The sequence below is a fragment of the Oryza brachyantha genome, chromosome 1 (genome assembly GCF_000231095.2).
Source record: "Oryza brachyantha chromosome 1, ObraRS2, whole genome shotgun sequence".
Lineage (NCBI taxonomy): Eukaryota > Viridiplantae > Streptophyta > Magnoliopsida > Poales > Poaceae > Oryza > Oryza brachyantha.
Window position 1 is genome coordinate 26,658,047 of NC_023163.2, and position 27,829 is coordinate 26,685,875.

Here is a 27,829-nt window from a genome sequence, read left to right on the forward strand (position 1 = left end):
CCAACCAGGTCGCTCGGGAAGACCGCGGGCCGCCGCCTCGCCGGAGCGCCCGTGCGTGCCATCCGGCTGCGTCGTCAAGGGAATTTTTTGAATTAATTTTATTTATTAAATAATTTACAATTTAATTTTGCATTTAAAAACACAAAACTAGCCTCCTGCCGTCGTCTAGGAGAGGAGGGCGGAAAGGTGACGTGCACTCAGTCGCGACGAACAGCCAGAAACGATGAGCAGGAGGTTAGTTTTGTGATTTTTTGAAATGCAAAATTAAATTTGTAAATTATTTAATAAATAAAATTCAAAAATTCCAAGGCAGGCAAGCACTTCTTCTCTCTGTCTTTTTTTTCTTTTCTTCGCCGAGTCTTCGGAGCTCACAGCTGACTCTACTATAGTAGCAGTGCAGCATAATTAGGGATGGGAATGGGCTAAGGCCCGTGGGTTCTTTCACAACCCTATTTAATTCTTAAAATTTTTTTAGCTCAAAACTCTATATAATTTTATTTTTAATCGTTTTGAACCCGGTTCTTAAATTTTATAAGTAAAATAGTTGAGTCCATTACCACCCCTAAATACAATACAGTCTACGTGGCTATACGCCTAGTACAGTAGTATATACGGCTGTCCGGTACTACCATTTTTCTCTTTGTTTGAAAACACTGCACAAGGGACAAAAGCAGGTACGTGGAGAGACGACTCCCGGAGACGGGAGACGGGGGAAAAAGCGGTTATAAAATTCAGAAAAGAAAGCCTGTAACGCGCAGACACGGATGGCGCCAAATTCCGGTGTCTCTCTTTTCCTTGACAGAGATTAGATAAACCATGTGCGTCCGTAAGATAGGTTAACACATGTCCGAATCTTAATAAAATCCAGAGTTAGGGGCACGACACCACACTTACACCATTTTTTACTTGTGTTTATGCTTATATAAGGACGGCTAGCATGCGGTATACCGTACGAACGATATAAATAATGTACGCGCCTCCGCACCGCGCGCACCGCCGCACTTCCTCATAACGCTACAGAGCCATGATAACTTGCTATACGCAACTGTTGTATGAGACTACATGTTATCACATCCTGGTATTTCATATGATGCATGGTAGCACCAATGCAAGTATATTTTATTGGTATCCTAGATAGCTCATTAAACCATTAGGTTCTAAGTGGTATCATACGATGCCTACATGTATCAATAGGCATCAGTAAGTATCAATAAATATCAATTGATCCCATATGAAAATCAGGATGATACTGATTAGTATCAACAGGTGTCAGATGATACTAAAAGATACTTGATGCTATCATCTAGTATCAATAGGGCGTTCATTAGGTTCTAAGTGGTATGGCATGATACTAGAAGGTATGAACATGTATCAGAAAATATCAATAGGTATCGATTGATCCCATAAAAATACTAGAAGACATTCACGCTCAACACAAGCAAAACTAAGCCAATACGCCCATCGACGTAGTGGTCACGGCCGCCAGCGCCCCCATCGGCGCGCACGCGCTCGCTAGCGTGTTCACGGCATGTGTCGTGCCCGGCCAGGTGGGCCACAAGAACCCGCGCATGCTTTCCCCTAGCGTCGAGGCGCTGCATGCCGTCGACGTGCTTGTGTCACGCGCCCAGCATACGGGGCACCATCGGGCGCCATACAATAACAACAACTTCACGACGGTGGCTTGTGGAACGAGTTGCACAACTGACATAGGATGTTCGAGGCGCTGGAGCCGTCAACGGAGAACGAGCCAGCGAAACTTCATGGCGGCGGCGGCAGTAACCTCAACCTGCATGTGCAGGCGGAGACCCACTTTCTGTAAATTTATTTAATTATCCCGTCCGGAACAGAATAACGTTCTTTAGACTTTATGTTTTTATATGGGCCAATTGGACAAAAAAAGTCTATTGATCCTCCTATATATATTCAGGTCAGACACCAGTTATCCACGGGTAAAAATTAAAACCCAGCTACTACCCATTAGGTACTCAGGTCATGGACGGACATGTCCACAGGCAAAAAGTTACACACATATCCAATGCCCATCGGATTGGGTACCCATACCGTGGACAAAATTATCATCCCAAATTAGAATAGTATAGAAGTATAAGCATAGAAAAATATCCACGGATACCTCTACCGTGGGCAAAATTATTATCCCTATTCTTATAATAGTATATAACTATTATAACCATAAGCATAGAAATTTTTCGATCGACCTGAAAAATTTCGCGCGGGTTCGGTGGTTCCACACAGGCACAGGTATAGGACTAGAAGAGGAGACGGCGAGAGAGACGCCGGACGCGGCAGGATTTGTGGTAGAAAAGAGCATGTGCATGCTGTTCTACATGCGTGTTAGTCCAAAAGAGGGAGGCATCGCCATCACATCGGCCTCTCAAAACCTTTCGACTCAGGCCTTCTTTAGTTTCCAAAAACATCACATCGAATTATTAGACACCTAAATAAAACATTAAACATAGATAAATCAAAAAACTAATTGCAAAGTTATGTAAGAAATCTTGAGACGAATCTTTTGATCCTAATTAGCCTATAATTAGTCATAAGTGCTACAATAATCAACATGTGCTAATGATGGATTAATTAGGCTCAAAAGATTCGTCTCGCGGTTTCTAGGCTAGCCGTGAAATTCGTTTTTTCAAAAAACCCTTTCCGACACCCGATCAAACATTTTACGTGACACTTCTCCTAAAAATTTTCTCAATCTAAACAGTATCTTAATGCCGGCCGGGGTCAAATGACACCCCTCTCTCTCTTTGTTGACACGCCTTCGCTTTCCTCTCGGTCTCTCTACTCTCCGCTATCTAGTGGGGGGGGGGGGGGGGGGGGGGGGCTGGCTACACTTGTAGCCAATCAATTGCCTACCCCATTCGGCCACGCACTTTAGAATCTCTCCTCAAGACTCGTCTCCTCTCCTTGTTGCAGCTGCTGCTGGTGCAGACTGAATGTTCTGTTGCTGTCCAAGTCCAAGAGCCAGTCGAGTGCTCATTGTGATTACGTATTTCTAAAATTCAAATTTATCTTATAAAAATATATTTGTGCAGTACTGGTTGTTCCGTCAGATACCCTATTTAAATGTTTTTTAACTTTGCTCTCACATCTTGCAGTACTAATTTATTTTATTGCTACGATATTAGAAATGTATTTATATCGCGATGGAGCAGTGCATGTGCTCTTGAAGTGACGGAGCGGCTGGGAGGAGAAACGGGGGATCGTTGCTGCCCCCTCCAATAATACCGTATCCCACTACGCTGGTTGTGTGTGTGGTTGTCCGGTAGCAGCAGCAGCAGAAGCTAAATTGCCCAACAGCTAATTAACCATGAGTGCCGATCGGTTACGGGCGGGTACGCGTAACCAATCACGCACGCATCTTTGGGTCGTCTTCAGTCCGGCCTCACATCACATGGCCACGCCACAATCATTCTTCGCCCTCGCTTTACGGGCGCGCTGCACTTTCTTTTCACGCACTTCCACTCTACTCCTACTCCACTTCCCGCTCCTTACAATAATATTTTATTTTAGATAAGAGATGAAAGAGAAGAGAGGTGAACAAGATAAAATATATGTATAATATATGAGACCATATATTAATATTTTTATAGGTAACTATGGTATAAATTGATTATTAGATTGACTATAGGTAAATTGAAATTAGCAATTGGCTATACTATTGAACTTGCTCTTATAGTTTGCTGGGTTAATGGATATGGTATACCTCAACATTGGGGTGGAGATACATGTTATATTGTTGTTTTCGTGCGAGTTTAAGTCCAACGTATCCTTCCGTCTCAAAATAGTTTTAATTTTGACTAATTTTATATGTACAAAGTAAAAGTTCTTAAATATCTCTCACTTTAACAAATCTCAAAGTATTTTATGCTTTTCTAGTTCTCATACATTTGTTTCCTATTTTTGTTTAGAGATGAGCTTATTTTAGGATAAAAAGAATGAAAAAATATATTCTCTTTTTCATGCTAGTCCAAAGCCTGTGTACCACGTCTATATGGTTGAAACGGAATACTGTTCTCTGATAGTTTTGAAAAGAAAAAGGTTGGTTAACTTTGTGGCCAGATCGAGCCTCATTAAACCATCCATTTTTTATAATGGATCCAGTTCAGCCTTTGTTCTAAAGAGGAGGTGAACCAAACGTCATGTTTGCAAATAAAAATAATTTACGAATAAAATATTTATATATGTTCTTAGCGATCAAGTAAGGATGAAAAATAAATTATGATTAAAAAAAGCTCAAAATCAACTATAAAATTAAAAATTTAATTTTTTACAAAAATATTAGGCTGAGAGGCTATAACCGATCATTACATAATTTGAGGGTTAAACTATTACGGGTTACAAAAATCATAGCTCGACTAAAGGTAAGAAGACAGCACAACTCTAAACACACAAAAGGGGCTTATATGTTGTATAAATTATTTATAGCCAATGTATTTCTCAAGCAAATAAGCCCATGTAAAGTTCTTATATAAATCATAGCTCAAATGATTAAACCGTCAAATACCGTCAATATGAAATAAAAGAAAAGTAAAACATGCTTTCTCTTCCAAAATAAATAAATTCATCTGTTTATTTTAGATCGGATAGAATATGGATAAGGGAGGTGGACTAAAAATAGTTAGGACTTGGGGATTAAGAGTAGAATGAAGAACTCTCCTTACCAGGGATTATTAAAATAACAAGTGACAGGGAACTGAAATGAATTACGACCAAACCTGGGGTAGCAGTGTCCAATACTGCTGCTACAAAGACTGGCACATTCCTTCTCCTCTGCCCTGTAACAGCAATACCTATAACGCCTGCGTACTCTGATCAGCTTGCTCCTCTCTTCTCCCCCAACCTCTCCACTCGTCTTCTCGTCAGGCGAGGTGGGTTGTTCAAGAAACAACCAGCAATCAGTCCGTCCCACAGTAATCGCGATCGTCTGGGAGCCGCCGCACGAGCTGACAGAGCCGGCGAGCGCCAGCCATCGCTCGCTGAGCCGAGCGTCGTCTTCGAGGCTTCGAGCTTGTGGCGCGCCGTCGCCGTCGCCGCGTAGTCGAGGCCCCGTGCCACCACCGGCCGTCGCCCTCCCCACCTGCCTCGTCCTCGAGCGCCGGCCACGGCCGTCGAGCCCTGCGCGCCCGGGGGTGCTCGTCGTCGCCGTCGAGCCTAAGCGTCGCCTCCTCCTCTTCCTCTTGGAGCCCCAATCGCCGCCGCCTCCTCCTGGTCGTCAACCCCTCCGCACCTCCGTGGGCCTTCGCCTGGTGGAAGGCGTCATCTTTTCCGCATTCTTTCCATCCGGGTTCTGGCCGCTGTTGCTGTCCGGCTGAATATCTCCTCCGTCAGATTTTCTTCCGTTTTTAAATTTTCCTTTTTCGAAAGAGAGATTTCCTTCCATTTTTGCTGCCCCAAAGAACACAACTTTCCTAATTCTCATCTCTCGGCCCCTTCCAAGATACCATCTTTTGGTCTCTAGAGGCCCGGGGGAGCCCAGCCATGGAGTGGGACAAGGCCAAGGTGGCCTCCTCCGCCGCGGCCGGCGAGGCGGTGGACGACAGGGGCGGAGGGGAAGGGCTGGGGTACGTCAAGGTGATGACGGACGAGCAGATGGAGGTGCTCCGGAAGCAGATCTCCATCTACGCCACCATCTGCGAGCAGCTCGTCGAGATGCACCGCGCCCTCACTGCGCAGCAGGACTCCATTGCAGGTCAGTACAAATTTGGGATCACGCACCGTCAGGGTTGCATTTATTCTTTCAGCAGAAAGAGAAAAGGTACTATGTGATGTGTCTGCCGTATAATTTCGTTTTAAGGATGCATCATTGAGTCGAGTTCAGAGATGGTCCCTCAGAAAAGAAATTGTCAGATCTGTAAGTACTATGCTTTTAAGTTAGAGGCAATATGGCTGGGACCTGTTTAACTATTTTTGCGAAAAATCTGAATGATCAGGTTTTATTTCAAGTGTTCTTGGTGGTTTGGTACTTCTGAACCGATCGTGTACATTTCAATTGCTGTTCTGATCAGTATGTCATATTGCCCGTTTATTAAACTGAAAGCCATAGAAAGTGCCAGAACATCTGTGGCGTTGGTGGGAGGTTGAAAGTAGGTTGGGTCCACGTTAAATATTGAAATCCTACATATATTCTTTTGATCGAATGCGCTTATGTTTGATTAATTTGCTCTAGGTCATATTTCATTGAGACAACTGATTAAGTTATTTGTGTTGGCTGTAAAAGTCCTGGTATATTAGTTACCACTCAGCATTCGCACTGTTATTCTTTTATTTCATTTCGTTTATATTTATACTGGTATAAGTATTTGTGTCCAAAGAGAAGTTCAAATGACATAATTGAAATTTAATACAGTAGCAACAGCCAGTGACTTAGAATTGTCATGTGGGTCCAATTACCATTTTGTGGCATGTGCACCTCCGCAATCTTCTGCTATCTGCAGAATCTGAGCTTGACATGCAGGAATCTCATAACATGTTGTTTGTCTTTCACTTGGTCAAACACTAATGCTTCTGATGCAATTTTTTAATCATCTCATCACACTTGTATGCTGTTTATACTTTTCTATGCTGTAATGGCACATTGATTTATATGAACTACTTGCTAGTAGCTTATTTTTGTACTTGAAAATTATGTGTAGTCAGTGTACATTACCCTCCCTTCAGAAAGGATTTCCAAAACATAATTCGTTGATCTAGGCATCTGCCCATTCTGATTTTATTTGGTCAGCACTTCTGTAGTGTACATTTTCCTAAGACAGTTTCTTTACTGTCAACTGAGAGTTGTTTTCTTCTTCAGGAATGAGGCTTGGTAATCTTTACTGTGATCCTCTAATGGTTCCGGGAGGTCACAAGATCACAGCAAGGCAGCGATGGACACCGACCCCGATGCAGTTGCAGATCCTTGAGAACATCTTTGACCAAGGCAATGGAACACCAAGTAAGCAAAAGATAAAAGAGATAACAGCAGAGCTCTCACAGCATGGCCAGATCTCGGAGACAAATGTCTACAACTGGTTCCAGAACAGGCGGGCACGATCGAAACGGAAGCAGGCTGCTTTACCAAATAATAATGCAGAATCTGAAGCTGAAGCAGATGAAGAGTCCCTAACTGACAAGAAGCCCAGATCAGATAGACCACTCCACCAGAACATAGCCATGAGAGATCACAATACTGAAAGGATCTCGGAGGTGCACCACTTTGACACTGAGCATGACCAAATTCGTCGTATGATGTATGCATCCAATGACAGTAGCTCAAGATCGTCAGGCAGCCTGGGCCAGATGTCCTTCTACGACAATGTTATGTCAAATCCAAGTACCTCCATTGCAAACACCCTTGCTTTTCATTAGACGCTGTTAAACTGAAAATACTGAAAAGTTTGGTTCAATTTTGCAGGAATTGATCATTTTCTAGGTAAAGTTGAAAGCCCCGGGAGCTTCCCCCACATGCGATCTGGTGAAAGCTTTGATATGTATTGATGACACGGCAAATCTGGTTACTAGATTGGTTGCATTTGGTGCCACACTGTTGCGTCCTGTAAAAAGTTAAGCCGGTAACTTGCCGTTCATTTTGCTTACTGAAATTGAGAAGTTCGCCACGTTGGTTATCATGGTCTTGTTGACATGTGTCCGGGGAATAGTTCTAGCAGAAACCTGTTCTTTTGCTGAATTAGCCGTAAGAAGCCGATAAATAGCACTATGCATACTTAGGTTATTGTGTGGGTATTGAGGCTGAGTTTGTAATGATCTTCTTTCACTCTGTCCTAAAGGCTGAATCAATCAGACAAATGAGTCGGTTTTTAGTTGCTCTTGAGTCTTGACCATGGTAAAGTTTCTGGTCTGATAGAGTCGCATGGTCGCGTTGTTGTCTACTTGTCTGCCAGGTAGTGGGAGGCAATCGGTTGTGAAGATCACTGAGCTAGCTGGAGATTAGACAGTGCCTGCCTAGATACTGTGGTCATGTTGGCATGGTTTGCCAGATTTTGACTAAGCCAAAAATGTTTGCATTTTGGCAATGTACAATTCTTCATGTCTTGAAATGAGCAATTCTCCCTATGGTGTCCCCGTAGGATTTGCCTTACATCTTGAAACAATTATTACCTAGTTATGGGAATTCTCAGTGCATGTTATCGTTGTCATGGGCCAATGGAATAATGAAACCGGTACTGTATTCATTAGCCTTTGAACTATCCCATTTATTTATGTTCAATAGCCTTCTGAGATGTAATGAGGTCGATATTTTGCATATCATCCTGTCTTATTTTCTATAAACTTATTTTGTGGTTTCTGTTTTTATTTTTTCTTCATTGTAACTTTTTTATGGTTTATTATTATTTTTGCTTTTTGTGATATCCCATTATTATTGATCTTTTAGCGATCAGTTACTTAGCCTTTAGGGCGATAAGTGTATTTCGCGTGTGTTTGGTTTGGGGATGATATTTGATATGTTACACCCATCCTATGTTTTGGATGGGATAGTCCCAGCTATTTGTGTGACAAGGGATATTGTTTTTGTGGGGATTTGATGGTGGCATGTATATGAGGAAGAAAGAGCAAGTGGGATGGATTGGTTCGTCATCTTTTTTAGGTATAAGCAAGTCCTGGATCCCTTCGGAGATGATCTTGTTTTATTTGAGAAATTGCTATGCGTACGACTCAACCATTCGATTTACGTATGACTTAATTGATCAACAGCTGTAGTGTTACTCACTTGATCTCTTTTGTCTAATCAATGTTACAATATTTCAGTCGTACGCAGGTAGTACAATTAGTTCTTATGTATATTCGTTTGTCTTCAAACCAAACACCACCAAAAGTGGACTGGTCTTGTCCCCACCCTGTCCAGTGAACTCAAAACACATGTTTGTACTGTGGTGATATAGTGGACTGGTCCTGTCCCCACCCTGTCCAATGAACTCAAAACACATGTCGAATGAACTCAAAACACATATTTGTACTGTGGTGATATAGTGAGTAGCCTTGTGACTCCATGTTGGAGTTGAGCCTAAGGGTTTAGACGAATTGAATTCAAACTGATAATGGTCACATCATGTCCAATGTCATATTTTAAAAGCGGATTCAAAGTATGTTTGAACGTGGGTGGAGCAGATTGTTTTAAGATGGTGAATATGCTGCGGACTCAGCTCAGAAATGAACTAAAATTATCTGATGTTATATGTATACACGATTAATGCATCACTCAATTAGTAATACAAGAAACAATATAATAGAACATCTAATTTGTGAACAAACATGATTTTCACTCTCAAGAGACAAGGACAACAATTAATTAATCAGTGAATGACCCATAGTTAGAGCAACTCCAAAAGACCATGTAAACTGAGTTGCTTGTGTAAAAATAGAAAAACTTCAGAAAAAGGTAGAGTCGCTATCTGGCTAGCAATAGTATCGTGATCGCTAGGTATGTTTGCTAAGCCAGTCGTGCTCGCCATACCCTTCCTCCCGCGCACCCGACGCATTGTTCGCGCGCTTTTTTCCCCTCCCGCGCAGCTCTCGGCCACATCGTCCCGCGTCCCCGCCCTCCCGTAGCCATGCCCTCACCTGCCCGCCCTCGTCCTGCCGTCGCCCCGCCCTCCCGCCGTTGCACCCGCAGCCGCGCATTCGCTCGCCCGCCCTCGTCCTGTCGCGGACCCGCCCTCCCTCCGTCGTGCCCTACCCGACCTCGCCCTGCCGCGGCCTCGCCCTACTCCTCCTGCCGCGCCCTCACCCGCCGCCATCCAGTACCCTCGCCCTTGTCATCACGCCCTCCTGTCATCGTCCCGCCATGTGGAGGCCACCGCATCCCCGTTCAACGTCGCATGGGGAAAGCAGCTCCTGGAATGAATCCACCGGGACTGGTATTTTTTTCTCAGGTTGCAGCAGCAAGGGTGGATCCGAAGGGTCGTCGCTCAGAGAGAGAGTTGGATCAATCTGGTTTCGAATCGATCTGTCGTCGAGTGATTCCTTCCATAGGCTGCAATGGCCAGATGCCGGAGGATGTGCTCAACGAAACCCAAGTTGGCGACGAGGAGGTCTGCAATGGTGAGATGTTGTTCCAATTGATGTAGTCTGTTTGCTAATTTGATTGTTCCTTTATTTGATGTAATTAATTGGATGGTTAATTATTAATTGCATGGTATTTAGTTCATGCAAAAAATGCAGATGCATATATGCAGTGCATGTAGTATATGGTTTGTCATTCTGTAGCAGTATCTCATTCTAAAGTGTATATACTAGAAGAGTACATGTATAGATGCAATTGTATACGACACCTTGCAATTGTATACGACACCTTCACTCTCGTCCCTTCACTTTATACTTACTGTCCATAACCATTATATTCACAACTAAATTAGTAGTCTAATTTGGTAAACTAAACAGATAAACTCTACATGGATGGTGATTTTATAGCTTCCAATTTCTTATTGTGCAATACAACATTTAATTCTATATGTACATGGAACAAAAAAGAGAAAAGTATACGTAGGTGCATACAACGTACACCCAATCATGTCTTTATATAGACTTGTTGATTGATCTGCATCAAAAGTCTGAAATTGTACACAACATTTATAAACAGCTTGTAATTTTTCTACCTTGTCATACTAGAGCACAACAAAACAGATAATGGCTGATTCTAGTCATTCATTCATAATTGTCATACTAGTGCTAGTCACTTCATAGGTGCTATGGATACAAGGTCTTACACTGATCTCCTAATGAGTGGTTTTCAAGAATCTCAAGATGACACACTTACCAGTGAGGAAACCATCCATCAAGCTCATGCAACAGCCAAGAGTTCTTAGGGTAGAACAAAAAATTTCAGTACCGAGGAGGACATACTTCTTGTATCAGCTCGGCTGAATATGGGCATGGATCCTATTCAAGAAGTTGATCAATCACATGGCACGTTTTCGAGAAGAATACATGAATATTTCCATGCAAACAAGACGTTCGAGTCAACTCGTACAGAAAATTCTCTAATGAATCGTTGGTTCACTATACTACATGATGTGACTTTGTTTTGTGGATGTGTGTCTAGGATTGAGGCTAGGAACCAAAGTGGTTCTAGAGTTGATGACAAGGTACACACAATATTTGAGTGCTAGATCATTTCTTTCAGGTTTTCTTTGCCATGATTATTGTCGTTTGAAATGTGCAGATTGCAAAAGCTTGTGCACTGTTCAAGGCTGAAGACAAGAAGCATAAGAAGTTTACCTTGATGCATTGCTGGAATATCCTGAAGGATAAGCCCAAGTGGATGGAGAAAGGCAAGGAAGTTGGATGTGCCAAAAAAAACAAGCAATAAGAAACAAAAGACAGTGGCAAATTCATGTATTGAATTGGATCCCCCTGCTGCCCCTCCTGCTAGTGGTTCTGATTCTCAACTATCAGGAAGACCTGAAGGAAAGAAGAAGGAGAAACAGAAGCTACGGCAACGTTCGACCGTCGAAGCTGTTGACTATCTAATGGCAAAGAAGAAAGAAGCTGACCATGACAAAGAGTTGAAGAAAGAAGAGAGGTGCAACAAAGTCTTTGCTCTGCAGGAAGAAAGAATCAAATTGGAGAAAGAAAAGTTTGAGTTCCAAAGACAGCAAGAAGAGGATAGAATTCTTGGTTTGAATTTGAGCACAATGAACTACAAACAACAACAATATTATGAAGGGCGTCAGAATGAGATTATTGCAAGACGTTTCAATATCTAGATGTGTCTAGTTTTAGCGTAGTTCCAGTTTGAGTTTAGTTTTAGCGCAGTTCCAGTTTGAGTTCAGGTTCTATTTTGTTCTTGTCACGAAACTATTAGAGTCAAGTGTCATGAAACTATTATGTTCTCATTTATTCAGTTGTCAACTTTTGATGTTGTTTAGGTATGTCAGGCTTACACTGCTTTGGTTGATGGTTTATGCTGCTTCGGTTGATGGAATTTATCAGATATCCCTTTTATATTCTTGTGGAATTTGATAGGACTGTCGATTCCGTAATGAGGAAAGCCCACTGTATGATGTGATGTGTAAAGAAGTCAGGCAAGCTGTTGAAGAGATCAGGACTCAGCTTGAAAATGTACCCTATGGCATACTACTGTACTTACCTTAATTAGTTCTAAGCTGTTCTGATCTAGACTCTAAAATATACTATACTTGATTGCTAAAATCTCGTCATGTTTTGACATATATTGTAAATGACATCATGATTAAATGCATATTAACTTCGATTGCATTTCTCTAGGTTGCGAAAAAATCTGAACCTTCAGGAAAAGCAACAAATGCTGATGCACAACCAACTCAGGTTATTACTGAGCTCCGCAAGAGTTACACCAGCAAGTTGGAAGAGGTAATGTTTAGCAGTTCTTTTTTTTTTCTTGTTCCCCATTAAGCCATCTTTTTTTTATTTAATAAGCTTTATTACTTTTCAATGTGTCTTTCAGTCAGAAAATGTTAGCTCAATTAGCAGCAGAAGAACAGCGTGGTCATGAACTCACAAAAATCGTTAAGGAACTGTTACCTACTAGTAAGAAGAATATGAATTCAGAAAAGCAACCACGATATAAAAGAGTAAGTTTGCTTCACTGCATCTCAACTTGTTCCTATATTATCGAGTGTTAGCGAATTTGAGCGTGATGTATATATATTCCAGAGCAACAATGATAGAGCTAGGCTGTCAACACGTCTTACTGAAGAGGCTGAGCAATACTTTGAAGAATTCCTGTCAAATATTGAAGATACTGATTTTTCTTTTTTTTGATGGAGAAAGAAGTGATACAAGTTCGAGCAGACAAGATGTCGTGGAGGTTTTAAATATGGCTACTCAAGGAATTTAGATAGCCTGTTGGTTTCCTCTCCATTTTTAAAGCCTTCTATTTTTTTTACAGGGCTACTAAAACTCTAAATTTAGCTAGGATTATACCTAGACCATTGGAGTTGCTCTTAAATTGGTAATAGCTACATACTTAAATGGGTAGCAATGTACATTCCTGTTGACATTAATGTATTAGTCACTTATGCAAAACATATACATTAATTAATGAATGAATCTAACTAATGTATCAGTCATCTAATAATAAAAAAATATTTATTAAAAAAATAAATAAAACGAAGAGTCAAACATTATATCGAAAAACTGAAAAATAAACTTATTTTAAGACAAATGGAGCGATACTCAATTAATCACATATTAATTACATTCCTCGTTTTACTCGTGGCTAATTAGCCGGTATGCATCAGCCGAAAAGAACGGTACGCGGAGGCAAAAAAAAAAAAAGAAAAGAAAAGAACAACAGAATGGATGAAAAGTCCTCGAGCAGCGGCGTCGCCAAGGTGGCAGGTGCAACATCACCACCTTTAATTCGTGACAAATCAGTCAGGAGCGGAGGCGGAGGCGGAGCGGCCCTCACGTTGGCGTCGTGGGGCGGCACCCGAGTGACCCCCCGCTGTACCCCGCGCGCTTAATTGCTTCGTCGGGCCAAAAATGCCGCGGCTGCCGCTGAGCTGAGCCACCCCCACGTACGTAGTACACCGTCCATGTCGAGTGCGCCCTCCCCTCCCGGCAGTTCCTGCATGCGCTGCTCGCCACTATTTCTGTGGCGGCCGTGGCCCGGCCTGTGCATCTTTGCATCGCCATCGCCGCCGGGTCTGAACAACGGTAACGCGCCGCCACGCGGGAGTCTGCAGTACGTGCCGGTGCGGCGCGCCACGGCACGCCGGTCTGAACGACGGTCGGATGGGGGCGGATGCACCGCGCGGCGCTCTCGCCGACACGACGCCAAACACGGCGCGCGCGCGCGCGGCGGATTGGAACCAATAATAGACACGTACGGAGCGATTGTATGAATAAAACTAAAATTTTTATATACGTATTACAGTGATATAAGAGCTAAGATCGCTCTATTTTGTGGTCTGAACAGCTCAAAATAGATGAACGACATGTAACTGGCCACTGGAAGAAAATTCTTTGTAATGGTATAGCAAGTTTGTAAACCTTAGAACCAAATGTTTCCAGTGTTTTAGTCATGTGCAGGTAGTATAATTAGGTTTTACGTGCAGCGGGACTGATAATGAATCTATACAAGTGGAAAAACTCCCCCTCAAAACTAGATCCTCTACAATTAACTGACGAGATCCTCTTCAGTTAACTGCAGAGGATCTCAAATCCTCCCCATTGATCTTCTCAAAAAAAAAGCTAAGGTCATAAAATCAACTTCTCTAAATTAACTCTAAATTTAAAATTAAAATTTAAAATTTTATCTTATAAGCATAAATGTAAACGAAAATATGATGGTGATACATTAAAAGCACCAACTTTCTAAAATTAATCCCTAAAACTAAATTTTCAAAAATTAAACAGATTCTAAGTATATTCTTAATATTTATGTATGGCTAAAATCGGTTTGTCATATTCTAAATTTAAGACAAAAATAAGTGTTTCTAATACAAGTTTGCCAGTTTTCATCGATGGCATAATTTTTATGCATAATTTTTTAAAGTTGAACCCAATACACTAAAGTACTAGCCTTCAAATTCTCCTGAAGATGCTATGCGTTAGCGCCCCAGTGCCACTGTAAAGCTTGTGAAGATGTGAAGGTTAGCTGCATTCATCTAGTTAATTACAGCGGCGACTAATAACTCGTGTAAAGACCAAAGAAATCACCTGGAACTGGAAGAAGACCAGTCAGTAGTCAGTCAGGAGTGATCATACTTACTACAGTACTGCACTGCACAGACCTCCGCGTTTTGCTTACACTCTACAGCCAATTTTTTTTTCTTTACACACGACACGGAAAAAAAAAACGAAAAACGTTACGTTAGCCGGCACGCGATGATGCTACCGGGGAGCCACCGTGCCGGACGGGATGCCGCTCTTGGCGTTGCCGCCGCTGCCGGAGGAGATGAAGAGCGCCCCCGTGGTCGACGACGACGACAGCGGCCCGGTCAGGGAGGAGGAGGTGGCTGACTGGTCGGCGTACTCCGGGAGGAGGTCCTCTCCCTCCGGCAGCGCGCCCCGCAGCGCGTCCAGCTCCCTCACGACGTCGGCCATGGACGGCCTCGAGTCGGTCTCGTCTCTGCAGCACTTGACGGCCAGCGCGGCGAGCCTCGCCACGCACTCCGGAGGGCTGGAGATGATCCGCTCGTCGATGACTCTGGCGATGTCGCCCGATTGGTAAGCCGTGTTTACCTGCAACAAGAACAATGTACAATGTATTTTTTTTTTTGCAAGTTTATAGCTCCTTGATGACAATACAACATTGCTCAGATGGACTGAACTTTGCACCAGTATCAGGCTGGAAATCGTTTGTACCTCTCTGACAATGTTCTTGCCATGCTGGATTGGCTTCATCCCAGTCAAGAGCTCTAGAAGCACGACGCCGAGGCTGTACACGTCGCTCTTGTCCGTCAGTTTGTGAGTAAGGAAGTACTCTGGATCAAGATAGCCCTGCAATCCAAAAGGAACAATCGGCAGTTATGATCAGTTAGACATTGTGGGTTATGGGCCGTTTCTGGAGTTTCCTGTTGTCTGACAAAGGAACACAAATGTGGGATCATGGTGAGTTTTCACACTTTTCAGTGTTGATAGGTGTAATGGAACTTACTGGGGTACCCTTAACAACAGTGGAGATATGAGCCGGCATAGTTCCGTCAACATCTGGTACTGGGGCAAGCCTTGAAAGACCAAAGTCAGCCACTTTCGCAACAAATTTGGAGTCCAGTAGGATGTTGCTGGCCTTAACATCACGATGAAATATAGGAGGATCTGCTTCGGTGTGTAGATAGAGGATTCCCTTTGCAGCACCCAGGGCAATATGTACCCTCTGGCTAAAGTTCAGAGGTCTTCTAGACTTGGCTGTGAAAAAAAAGTACAATACAGATAAGGTGGTTGACATCCAACGCAAGTTTAAAAAATGTGTTTTTAAATTAAAAAAAAAGCAAAATATACATCATATAAATTTTAGAAGTTGGTCTGGAGTCATGGTTGATATGTAAAAGCACACAATGGATGTATGGAAAAAAATTCAGATGCATTTAAACGTGTCATTATCACTTACCAGAAAGGTGATCACGCAGAGTACCATTTGGCATGAACTCATACACCAGCATCTGTAAAACATATTATATGAGCAACAATTATTGCAGATCTCTTTTGTATATATGGATAATTTAGCAGATTTGAAGTGACTATGAAATCCTCAATGTTAAGAATGCTCATCACAATATCACAGTTTTTAGAGCATATTCTACATAAGTAACTCGAAAGATTGAGAGACACCTGTTCATCTTCTTCATCACAATAGCCAATCAGAGAAACTAAATTACGATGATGTAGTCTTGATAGCAACTCTATTTCTGTGCAGAACTCCTTTGAACCTTGAAGAGAACCTTCGTGTGCCCGTTTGATTGCAACAGCTGTTCCATCAGCTAGATTTCCTTTATAAACTTTTCCATAACCCCCTTGACCAACTTGAGCTGAATCGTTAAAATCATTTGTTGCTGCGGCCATTTCATCAAATGTGAAGCATCTCACACCATCAACCTTGACAGAATACCTTGAAAGTACTGCAAGATGACATGTCTTTAGATGCTGCAGTTTGAACTTTCTACTAGAAGCGTAAAGTTTACTTGCTACAGCATTACAACATTTCAGATTTTCTTTCATCTAAAATTTGCGTTCTAATTTATTGAAGTGATGTCTTGGAAGGAAGAAAGACATTTTAGTTACCTCTTCCAAGATTGCAAGGTATTAAAAACAGCTTCCTATTAAATGATGCTCCTACACACAATTTCTTCTGAAATTTCTTTTTCAGATTATATTTCTCTTTTCCTAAGGTGGCCACTGCAACCTATGTAGCACATGGAAAAATGTCGAACGAAAGTAACATGAGTCTTACATGACCGCCTAGAAGTAGTTCTGCGTTTTGAACGTCTTCTCATTATAAATATCGTAGAAAACACAGATGCCGCAATAGAAGCAGTGATAGTCCCTACCAAAATACCAGCTAATGCACCCCTCTTTAAACCTGACGACACCACAGTTGGGAAGTCTGCAAAATAAATAAACAAAAGATATACAAATAAAGCTACATTGCACTGGGTTACTAAAATGGGTGGAATATTTTGTCAAGCAATCTGAATTGTGTAGTGGTAAACTATAAACCAAGTTATAGATTATTAATTCCCTGGTGAGCCATTATCCTTTCAGAAACTTCATAATAGTTTTGTTTATTATGGTGTAGTTTTTCACCCATGGAAGAGTGAAGACCCTGAGAAAATTCATATCGCCTATCTTCCATTGAAATATTGTGATAAAGAACCATGATGGCAAATATGTTGGGAATGGAAATGTAGTAACCAAGAATGATTATGTTGCATGAGATCATTATCTACTAACATGTTCACTATGAACACCATAGAACAGAAAAAAAAAATCAGGTTTAGAGTCAAAACTATGTATCCTTTTGTCTTGGCAAAAGAATTACATATATGATGTGACACATTCAACTGATAGTTCATAATGGCATCCTTTGGCAGAAATGTAAATTGTACATACCATCTGCATAGGAACCAAGTGTGAAGTTGAGAAGCTCATACGGACCAAATACATCTGATAGAGTAATCTCCCATGCAGCAAGTTGATGTCTGAGCCTCACAACTTCGGACGTATTGAATAAATTCGTATTATTTGGGAATAATTTCAAATGCATATTCAGCCTTGGACCGATCTCCCATATGTACCGTTCAATGTATAATTGGTAATCAGCCAGGACCAACAGATTGGCTAAGTTTTTCTCAAAGTCTTCTTTATAGGGACGGAAATCTGAGATTCCTGGACTCTTCAGCCGAAATCCAACTCCCAGAGGCACAGCGCAGAAACAAGGTAGGGGTGATGATGGATTGTATTCATAACTTTTATCTGTTGGGCAAGGAGAACAGTTTATGCTAGCTCGTGGTCCCTGTCCAGATGGAGCTTCCGTTATAGATGTGGGTTGGCAAACACCAGCAGCTCGAGCGGGAGTAGAATTTGTGCATACAGGGTTCCCATAAAGTCTGAAAAAATATGATTATGGTAATTGATTATTTGTCAGGTCAGAAAAGATAGATCAATGCCCATCTGTCTGTCTGTCTATCTAAGAATAAGCCACCACATTCGCTCTGAAGACTAGAAATTACCACATTAATCTAAGAAAAAGATTTTAATAGTTAGATCATGGTGGGTCTAAATTATAATGGTATAGAGTAACCAATATAGTTGTATCCAAATAAAATCTAAGAGCTGTATATGAAATCCAACCCAGACCTATAGAAATAGAATACAATAGTTGTACATGAAATCCAAACCTTATAGAAATTGAAGAGTTTTATATGAAATCCAAACCTATATCAATAAAATCTAAGAGTTATATATAAAATCCAAAGCATATATAAATAGAATCTAAGAGTTGTATATGAAATCCAAAGCTTATAAAAATAGAAGCTAAGAGTTATATATGTAATCCAAATATACTTCTACATAGTGGTATCTGTAGAAATAAAATTCCTGAGTTGTATATTAAATCTAACTCTACATGAATTATCTAGCTCTGCGCAAAACTGCGGAGGGCAATCCTCTAGTTCAATTGAAAACACAAGGGAGATTCTTTTGGCAGATAATCTTGAACCTGTATAACCTTAAGATCTGCTAAACCATCTATAAGCAGAGTAAATGCTAGTAATCATCAAAGTGTTCAAATCTTCAGTATGATGATTTCATATTGCAAAAAACTATGCAGCTTGACTGTGCATATGTGTGTGCAAGAAGTACAACTGATAAAGAGACACCTCCATGGTAAAGAGACTTACAGGATAGTGACTGCTTGTGGAGGCTCGAATGCAGCCGGAATAGTGGCAAGAGAATTATCTTGGAAGTCCCTGCATTATTTAAGTAATATACATTACATATGCATATATCTCAAATAGAAAGCAGAAAGTACAGTTGCAGAGTATCATACACAAGGAGGCTTCGATTTCCCCCAAAAGTGATGTTACTCCAAATTGTTGACGGGACAGCACCATCTATGTGATTTCCTTTAATCGATCTGAAAATAATCATATACCTTTAACAAATAAGTAACACAATAGTACTGGTCAACAAACAGCTTAAAGTTCAAGCTAGAACATTGATTTATGATGGCAGGGTAGGTTGGCACTGTAGGGGTTGATTGTTTGGCTTATCCAAGGAAAAAGTCAAACAATATATTTGTAAATAAAAGTAATTTGTGAATAAAAAAATTATATACACGTTTTTAGTGATCTAAAAATCAAGTCTGAAAATAACCTATGATGGAAAAAACCCAAAATCTAGTCCAAATTCAGGGACATTTAACTTCTTGGCACTCTTAAGATTGGCAGATAACAGATTTGTCACTCGCTCTCTATGACATATGGGCCCTCATGTGTCTATGACACGTGGGTCTAGTGGCAAATCTGTTATCACCACTCATAAGAGTGTCAAAAAGTTAATTATTCCCCAAATTCAAGGTTGAAAATTCAAATTTTAGCTTATAAGCATGAGTAAAGGATGGGGCTCGTATTTACCATGGAAGCAATATGTAGTAAGTTAAATATTTACTTACAGAAACTGAAGATTAGGCATCCCTGATAAGCTTGATGGAATAGTTCCATTAAGAGAGTTGTGTGACAAATCACTGTTAAAAACTAGAAGTTAGCTTTTTTGAAAAGGGAAAATACAAGCAAAAAATATCATTGCTCATATAAACGACGATGTACATTGTAGTGACATTCGAAGAAAGTTTATTTGTTGGTATAGATCCTGTCAGTTTGTTCCAGCTAAGATCCCTGAAAGTACTTGACAGAGTTAGTTGGTAAAGGTGTATGCAGAATGACCTCCTGCATTTTCTAATTCATGTAGCCATGCACCCATGACTACACCACACTAATGGTGCTTCCCCCCAATACAAATGAAATAAATATATTTGTTTGTACTTACAAATAGCCAAATTCAGGTATGCGACTCATATCTGGTATGCCTCCTTGCAAATTGCAGTTCCTAAGACTCCTGGAAAAGTGAAAAGTAATATCTGCTGAGCACATATCTTCATCTGAGTGATAGAGATTGGATGTTGTTGTCTTGTATGACTAGCATATTCCCATGCATTGCAATAGGATTTTAATTAAATAAAATTATCATTAACCCATTATTACCATAATTTTCTACATATACCATCTCTTGTTGCATATACTCCCACCATTCCAAAATAAGTGACCACTTTGAGTTCAAAACTTGTCCCAAAATAAGTGACCACTTTGGAGTACTACTTCTCTCACCTAACACCTTTGTTTGAAATTTCTTCCCATTTTACCCACAACTACCCTCCAACTCATAAACATCTCTCATTTGATAACTCTCCTAAAGCGGTCACTTGCTTTGGGACAGAGGGAGTGGGTGGTTGACATGTGGGCCCTCTCGTCTCACATTGTCCTTTTACCTTTCAATAAAAAATAGGGAGTTGGTGGTGTGGTGGTGGCATATTCACCAACCACCCCACTACTACTTTTTAAAGAAGTACACATAACTGGATTTTTGAGATAAGTCTACAAGAACCATGTCTACTGAAAATCAGGTTGTTAGGGTAAGAAGATTCATTTTTACTCATTTTGTTCCTTTTTTGTCTCTTCTAGTAAGGAACTTCTACTCATTGCAGGCCTCAACGTATCAAACTTTGAACTAAGTTTGTTCGTATTAATTATACTAGCATAGCCCGTGCGTTGCAACATGATTTTAATTAAAGAAAAGTGATAACATGTTATTACCATCATTTTCTGCATATATCATCTCTTAATTGATGTATATATTTGGAAGTACTAATATGTGAGCCCTTTGGCCCCGCACCTATACTTTTTTTCTTCCCACATAAAGTAGAGAGTTGGTGGGGTCTCTATGACCTTTACAGAAAGAGCAATTTTATAGTCCTTGAGAAGGTATCAGGAGGTACTAAAATTTTACACTAAAATTTTGGTATCTCCTCTTGCCCAAGTACCAAAAGGTACCAAATTTTACACTAAAATTTTGGTACTTCTCGGTATCTACTCAAGGCCTATAGAATTGCTCTTACAAAAAAAAGGTAGGGAGTTGGTGGTGGCAGATTCACAACTGTCACTACTTTTTAAAAGAGTATAGATATAGATTATGTACCAGCTTGATCTTCTCCATCCAATTTTAAAATAGACTATGTACTTTCTAATAAAACTAGTTGAATGCTCATGCTTTGCTATGGATAAAACAAAATATATTAATATTACCTAAAATAAATAAAAATATTTTTCCATTAAATGTGTTTTGCATCTTTTTTATAGGGAATATTCACCTTATATCTAGCTATCTATTTAGATTTGATTGTTTCTTTAAGTTCAATGGGAAATTTGAAAACTTTATAATGGTGGTAGGTGGGGTGGCAGATTCACTGCCACCACCACTACCTTCTTTTAAAGTAGTATAGATAATAGTGCCCTGCATCTACTAGTGAAAAAAAAAAACAAAAGTACAATATGAAATTGTGAAGGAAAGAAGATTGGACTCACAGCTTTAGAAGTGTTGGTATGTCCTCGTATGCAGCAGGGATGGAACTTCCGCTAAAGTTGTTGTTATCAGCCTGACTTTAAGTAGCACATATAAGAATTGAGTAACTAGCTTAAAAAAATTAAGTGCAAATAAATGCTCTCAAACATAGTGTTCTATCTATTTAGCAATAATGAAATGAAGTTACCTTTATATATTTTTTAGCTAATGGATTATAACATCCTGGCCGCTGCATCAGAAGATGCAGAAAGCCAAAACCTTAAATTTTTTTCTGGCACTTAATATCACATGCCCAACAAATTGCAGTACCACTTAATACTATAAACCAATGATACTCTTATTTAAATGAGCTGATAGACATCTTTCCAAAGAAAACAGGAGGCATACTGATGTGCTGTAGGAAAAATTTAATAAACAACATTAGGGTAGAAAAATACTTACAGTATTCTTAAACTACGAGTCTCTGCTAGTTCTGGAGGAAGAGGTCCAGACAAATTGTTGCTGTCCACAAGGCTGTCAAGTTTGCAGTATAAGACAAAATTAATTGCACAGCTCATGCTGCAACTTCATTGAAAGAAAAAGGTAACAGACACCAGTGAAGTCCCACTTACAGATGGAGCAGTAGAGGCAATTTGGACAGCTCAGATGGGATTTGCCCACTTAATGAGTTATTGTTCATGTGACTGATGGTAAAAGGAGAGTCAAGGTTATAATTAAGCTTAAAATATGGGGCAACATGGGGAGGAAAGAACAGCATTTAAAATATTTATACTTACAGATGTCTCATGTTTGTTAAATTAGCAAATGATTTAGGTATGGGCCCTGATATCTCATTTTCGTCTATCTGTAATCTGTTCAAGTTTTGGAGATAGCCAATCTCATCTGGTAAAGAACCAGATAGGTGATTACCATTCAAAGTTCTGCAAAAGTTGTCGCGACAACAGTTAACATTTTGTTACATGTGAGCCCTTATTATTCTGGATGCAATTCATATAAAGAAATTAACAGAATCTCTGCAAAGTGGACTACAATCTTTATTACATGCATAAAGCTTGGGAAAACGGTAATAAAAGTAAATCCTCAAAATAAAATAGTGCTCCATTATGGATAAAAGTTGTAAGATATACTGCATTTAACTAAGTCAGATTTATTCATGGAAATTTATATTGAAAACTTTACAGTACATGCTTTACCTTTGCAAATTTTACTGAAATTATGCAGTTGGAACAAACTCACTTCAGTCTCAGATATCAATTTAGTTCTATACAAAAAGGGCATCAATTTATGCCAATGCTTTACCTGTGGAAATATGCCACCAATAATAACTGTCTGTACAAGTGGACATCTATCTGATAGTACCATCAATTAGCAAATGATAGGGACATTTAACGGAAAATGTTCCATAGAAAACCCAAAACAAGTATTTCACAACCAAAATGAAATCTATTTAGGTTATAGCTAGTACATTATTGTAAGGGTCCTATATGTCCAAAGCTTAGTAGTATTACCCCAAGGGTCCTATATGTCCGATGCTTAGTAGTATTACCCCATTCACAGCATCTTTGAGTTAAAAAAGGGAAATTGGGCATTTGTTCGTGTGTATATAGAACACTTGCAGACAATAAAGGAACTTTATATCCCAAGCTTATGTGACTTTGCAAGATAAACTGTAAGATGCTGCGGCCTGTGGATAATGTGCACATTGACAAGACAGCACAAAATTTGGATTGCACAAATGAAACTTACATAAGCCTGAGTGTTGAAATATTGCCTATCTCTTTCGGGATGTTACCAGTCAAGTTGTTCCACATGAAATCCCTTGCAAAAGAACAAAAAGAAAGAAGTTAGCTAATTGTTTTTGGAAATGTAACAACATAAAGGCTTCACGAGCCTAAATGCACAATGAGAGTCAAACATGCAATAAATTAGTCCTTTGTCCCAGTTATGATATTTTTGTAAGTTTCTTCATTCTTGTCAATCAGAATTATATTCTTTGTTTATAGTACACTTCACCACATTAAATGTAGAATCCCACGTGACACAATATTTTGTTTAAATTCAGTTAAAAATTTAGGTTATATATCAAGCAAGTACTTACAATGTTTTCAATTGGGATAGAAGACCGATCTCTGGTGCCAAAGTCCCAGAAAGGTTCATCTTAAATAATTGCCTACATCCAAAAAAAAAAGTTATGCAATTTCAAGAAAAAAATTGATATTGACAATCCAATTATCATATTGTACATCATACAGGATGGACATAAGTACAAAATAAATAAATATTTGAATGCAAAATGAACTTTCGTTGCAGAATAACAACCCTGGCTTTGACCAAGACATGAAAATTGCAATGTAGGCCAGTAAAAGTAACTAAGGGGTACGTGTCATTGACGACAGTGAACACAAATTTAGTTTATTTTACCCTGTCAAGGCCGCATTATTCTTTTCTTCTTCTTTTGAGAAAGACACATTAATTAAGAAATAAAAATCAGAGTACAGGTGGTGAGCCCTGCTCGAACAAAAGGAGAGAAAGCCAGAACCCCTCGCTGGAGTTAAGATAACTATTCAAACAACAATTGCACAACCTCCTCACCATTTTCCTCACTAAGGACAGAAAGGCCAAGGTATTTCTTCAAAAGGAAAAATAGAGACCCAAGATGTTACAGCTAACACAGCAAAATGACTACCTTAGAAATTGACTATCCATAAGCTCCAAAGGTCACAATGATTAGAAAAGGAAATACTGAATACGGTTTTTGTGGGGTGACTAAATCTGTACTTTGGCTGTTACTATGGTTTGTGAGTACCAGATTGCTTCATGGTTAAATGCTTCAGCAGAGGGCTCACTGAACAAGTACTTGGGAAAGTACACACCACCACTTACAACTGAACAAAAGTGGGAAAAGAGTAAATAAATAAGGTTAAAGTCTTATCGTACAATTCTGTTACATGAAGATAATTTTTTATTGGTATGTTGTCACAGAAGACTCCTCTCCAACTTGATGTACATGGATCTCCACTATTCCAGTTCTTCAGATTATTCATTGGATCAATCAATCTGCCTTTGATAGCCCTGAGAGCACTTACTGCATGTAAGAGGAAAACTGTTCAATTCACAGCATTTACTATTTAAACTAGGCACCACACATTTCAGCAAAGACAAAAAAAAACTTTAATTGAATAATGATTATTCTTACTGCAATTGCATAGCTATTTTTGAGATATTCTTTGTAAGGACTACTAGGAAGCAACCCCTTCAAATAATTACGCCTGCTCGGCTGCCTGTTACAGAACTGCCTCACAGTGCCGAGCAGGCAATATTATTCTATTTCTCTAACAAAGTATCCCAACAAAAAGCAATTTCCCGGTCATACCATCTTAAATAATAGAATGTTATGCAATTGTCAAGCAAGAGTAAAACCTGCAATTATGAGCTCTAGTTTAAAACCTTCAATATCGTGAACTAATTTATTTTAAAACCTGCAGTGCTATGAACTTCTTTAGTTTAGCGCCTGCAATATCATGAACTTCTTTAATTTAAAACCTGCAATATCATGAACTTCTTCAATTACTGAATGAACATAACTGATTGCTGGTGCGACAACAATGATTGTGTAGCAATTGGTGGCATACACAATTTAGAAATGGACAAATTCACAACAGGTTTAGATGGGAGAAAAGATCTCCAAGATAATTTCAAACATAAAAATACACAAAAAAACTGCTTACACCCATACAGATGGGACATGCATAATTGAAAGCTCAATGACAATCCTTTGCTCCTGAAGTATAGAACTAGTGGCATTCTTCCAGCAGTTCTAACTGCCTGGCTCAAAAATATAACAGAAACTGCCTGGCTCAAAAGTATAACAGAAAGCAAGCAGGTAAGCAAATGCAGTGCACATGACCTACTAGATATTAGTATATTACCTTCGTCAGGGTCAGTGCTCTGTCCCCGTACGACATTCACATGGAAAATGCACAGAACAACCACGATCACCACACGCCGAAAACCTCCGAAATTTGCCATGTCTGTACAAGAAAATCAGGAGCAACTTTCATCCCTGAAATATCTCTGTCATGCAGCACAATTGCTAAAATTCCAATACCACCAAGGTTACCAAGCAAGGAAACCGACCCATAGGAGGTAGCATTCTAACGATCGATTAGTCCAAAATGGAGGAGCTTATCCTTCTTAAACAAGACTAGTATCCAGCACCTAAAGTGTGTGAAAGCGTGTCAACTCCACAAGATCCTTAACACGTCTGACCTAACTGTGTTCAAACCAACAACCCTCGAGAAAACATGACCCGGAGCAGTCAAAATCAACTCTTTTCTTGACTAAAGAAAAACCAGAAAAGTAAACGAGCTTGCAAGTTACTTCACCTCCACAGAAGGTGAAAACAACATATTTAACACTGACAGCATGAACCATCAGAACCAACTACTGAGACTTCTCAACTAAACCTGCAGGCTGTACGGCCCAAGAGCACAGCTGACAAGGCTCAGGGCTTCAGGGCTACTAATACTTGTCAATATTAGGTAATACATTTTTGTGGCGACAAACGCGCGCTTTTCCCCATACCTTCCCCCCTCCACAGAAGCGAGTAGCCGATGAAGGCAAGAAAAAAGGAGAAGAACGAACAAGAAATTAACAAGAAAACTGTAAGCTTTCATTGCAGAATTCAGATAACGCAAAAACCATATCCAGAAGTGAAATTTGAACCGAAGAAAAGAAGAACAAGACAATCGAGCACGCCACCAACCAAGAAAATCCTGAACCGACAGCAAGAACCAAGAACTCCCCCAACCGAAGAAGCTAACCTGCAACCGCAGACCGGCCGCTCTCCAATCCAAACAGCGATTCAGCAGCTCGATCGGGGACGGGAGCACCCAGCCTACGAAGCACCCGGCCGCCCGGAGACCTGGCGCCTGACACAGGACCCTCGGCCACAGCGACAAACCGCGGGAACATATACTACCAGGCCAGCGCCTCGCTCGCTCCTGCTGCTGCTGCAGCCTTTTAGCCCGTGCGGCTGTCGCATTCACCGGCCCACGCGGACGCGGCTCTCCCCCATCCAGTCCAATCCAATCGAATCCGGCGCCCTCCCTTTGCTCCGGGATCGCGTCCCGTCCCCTCCCACCGGCGAGGCGAGCTGAGCCTGAGCTGGGTGCGGTGGGTTGGTGAGGCTTTGAACAGGAGAAGGTGAGGAGGAAGAAAGGGGTTGCGGCCTCGCGGGCGCTTTGCGAATCCGGGGAGTTATTAATGGCGCCTTTCGCTTCATGCGGCGCGCTAAAATAGTTGGATTAGTACGGTGGGTTAAGCTTAAGCCCCCCTTCGCGCCATATTTTATTCGGTCGAAATTGCAGCTAGGCCCCTCCGAGAATGCTCTATTTACGCATTGGGGTCCCTGTGGTCGTGTGAACGGCGCGAGCGAAGGAAGCGAGGAGGAGGAAGGCGGTCGCCGTCAACCGTCGGCGACCGCGTGGTCGACTAGTCGCCGGCGGTCTCCTCCTGGCAAGTGGGGCCCACACGTCAGGTCTGGTTTTGTTTTTTAATTTTTTTTGAGAAAAAGAATTGTAGAGGAGACAGGAGACTAGGAGGAGAGTGACCTCTGGCTTGGTTGCTTAGCCAGTTAACCTGATTATATTGTACGGCGAGATGATAGAATTGATTTGTTTCAATTTTCAAAGGAGATGATGGAATTGATGGTTGGTAGTTCAGTTCTGGCAATACTTTGGATTGTTCTGCGTTTTAGGGCCAGTCGTTGACCTCGATATACACAGTATTTGCTTTTGGTAATTTAGTGGTAATTATCCCCAAAAAAATCGAAAAAAAGAATAGTCATTTAAGATCATGAACAATACTATAACCATGATTGTAAACAGCCGTCACGATCACGTAGCAACCGCACAATAATTGTTCCTGGCATCGCACGTAGGATAGACAAATAGAATCAAACACAAGCATTTAAAGTACAAACATTATGAGATCCATCTGTGGCTGCTAGTTCAGATAAAAACGTCCCAGCTCTGAATTTCTTGAGGATATCACCGTAACCAAGTAGTAATCAAAATAAATTAAGAGGTACAGTAATTAATGTGACAGGAGACTCAGTACTTTTTTTACCTACTTCCCCAAACCAAGTAATACGTCCCGCTATCTCGTTAATTTCTGTGTGCTTACCTAGCCTGCTCAATTTGACACTGTTCAACTGTGGTATTTGACAATGTCCAAGTGAAAATTA

The 27,829-nt window shown here is 40.6% G+C and overlaps 2 protein-coding genes and 1 pseudogene across 3 annotated transcripts; 2 read left to right on the forward strand and 1 right to left on the reverse strand.

The window, feature by feature from the left end:
- The first annotated feature begins 4,802 nt into the window (after positions 1 to 4,802).
- On the forward strand, positions 4,803 to 8,250 carry LOC102704655 (WUSCHEL-related homeobox 8). Its single transcript, XM_006644845.3, has 3 exons — positions 4,803 to 5,716; positions 6,818 to 7,336; positions 7,418 to 8,250. The coding sequence occupies exons 1-3, from the start codon at positions 5,506 to 5,508 to the stop codon at positions 7,498 to 7,500; spliced, it is 813 nt and encodes a 270-aa protein (XP_006644908.1). The 5' UTR covers positions 4,803 to 5,505; the 3' UTR covers positions 7,501 to 8,250.
- A 2,459-nt stretch (positions 8,251 to 10,709) lies between these two features.
- On the forward strand, positions 10,710 to 11,953 carry LOC121055779 (annotated as a pseudogene).
- A 2,631-nt stretch (positions 11,954 to 14,584) lies between these two features.
- Positions 14,585 to 26,848, reverse strand: LOC102704926 (probable LRR receptor-like serine/threonine-protein kinase At1g06840). Of its 2 annotated transcripts, none has more exons than XM_006644846.3 (21): positions 26,406 to 26,848; positions 25,512 to 25,613; positions 24,520 to 24,667; positions 23,681 to 23,752; positions 23,329 to 23,400; positions 22,359 to 22,502; positions 22,194 to 22,265; positions 22,024 to 22,095; positions 21,585 to 21,659; positions 19,993 to 20,061; positions 19,773 to 19,841; positions 19,619 to 19,690; positions 18,995 to 19,081; positions 18,846 to 18,914; positions 17,557 to 18,053; positions 16,898 to 17,050; positions 16,279 to 16,565; positions 16,058 to 16,109; positions 15,605 to 15,855; positions 15,313 to 15,447; positions 14,585 to 15,189 (listed from the first exon to the last, which is right to left on the reverse strand). In XM_006644846.3, the coding sequence occupies exons 1-21, from the start codon at positions 26,554 to 26,556 to the stop codon at positions 14,839 to 14,841; spliced, it is 3,000 nt and encodes a 999-aa protein (XP_006644909.2). In that variant the 5' UTR covers positions 26,557 to 26,848; the 3' UTR covers positions 14,585 to 14,838. The 2 variants fall into 2 exon arrangements, with proteins under 2 accessions (XP_006644909.2, XP_015699312.1); XM_015843826.1 differs by lacking the exon at positions 26,406 to 26,848 and adding an exon at positions 25,720 to 25,738.
- Positions 26,849 to 27,829: the final 981 nt, after the last annotated feature.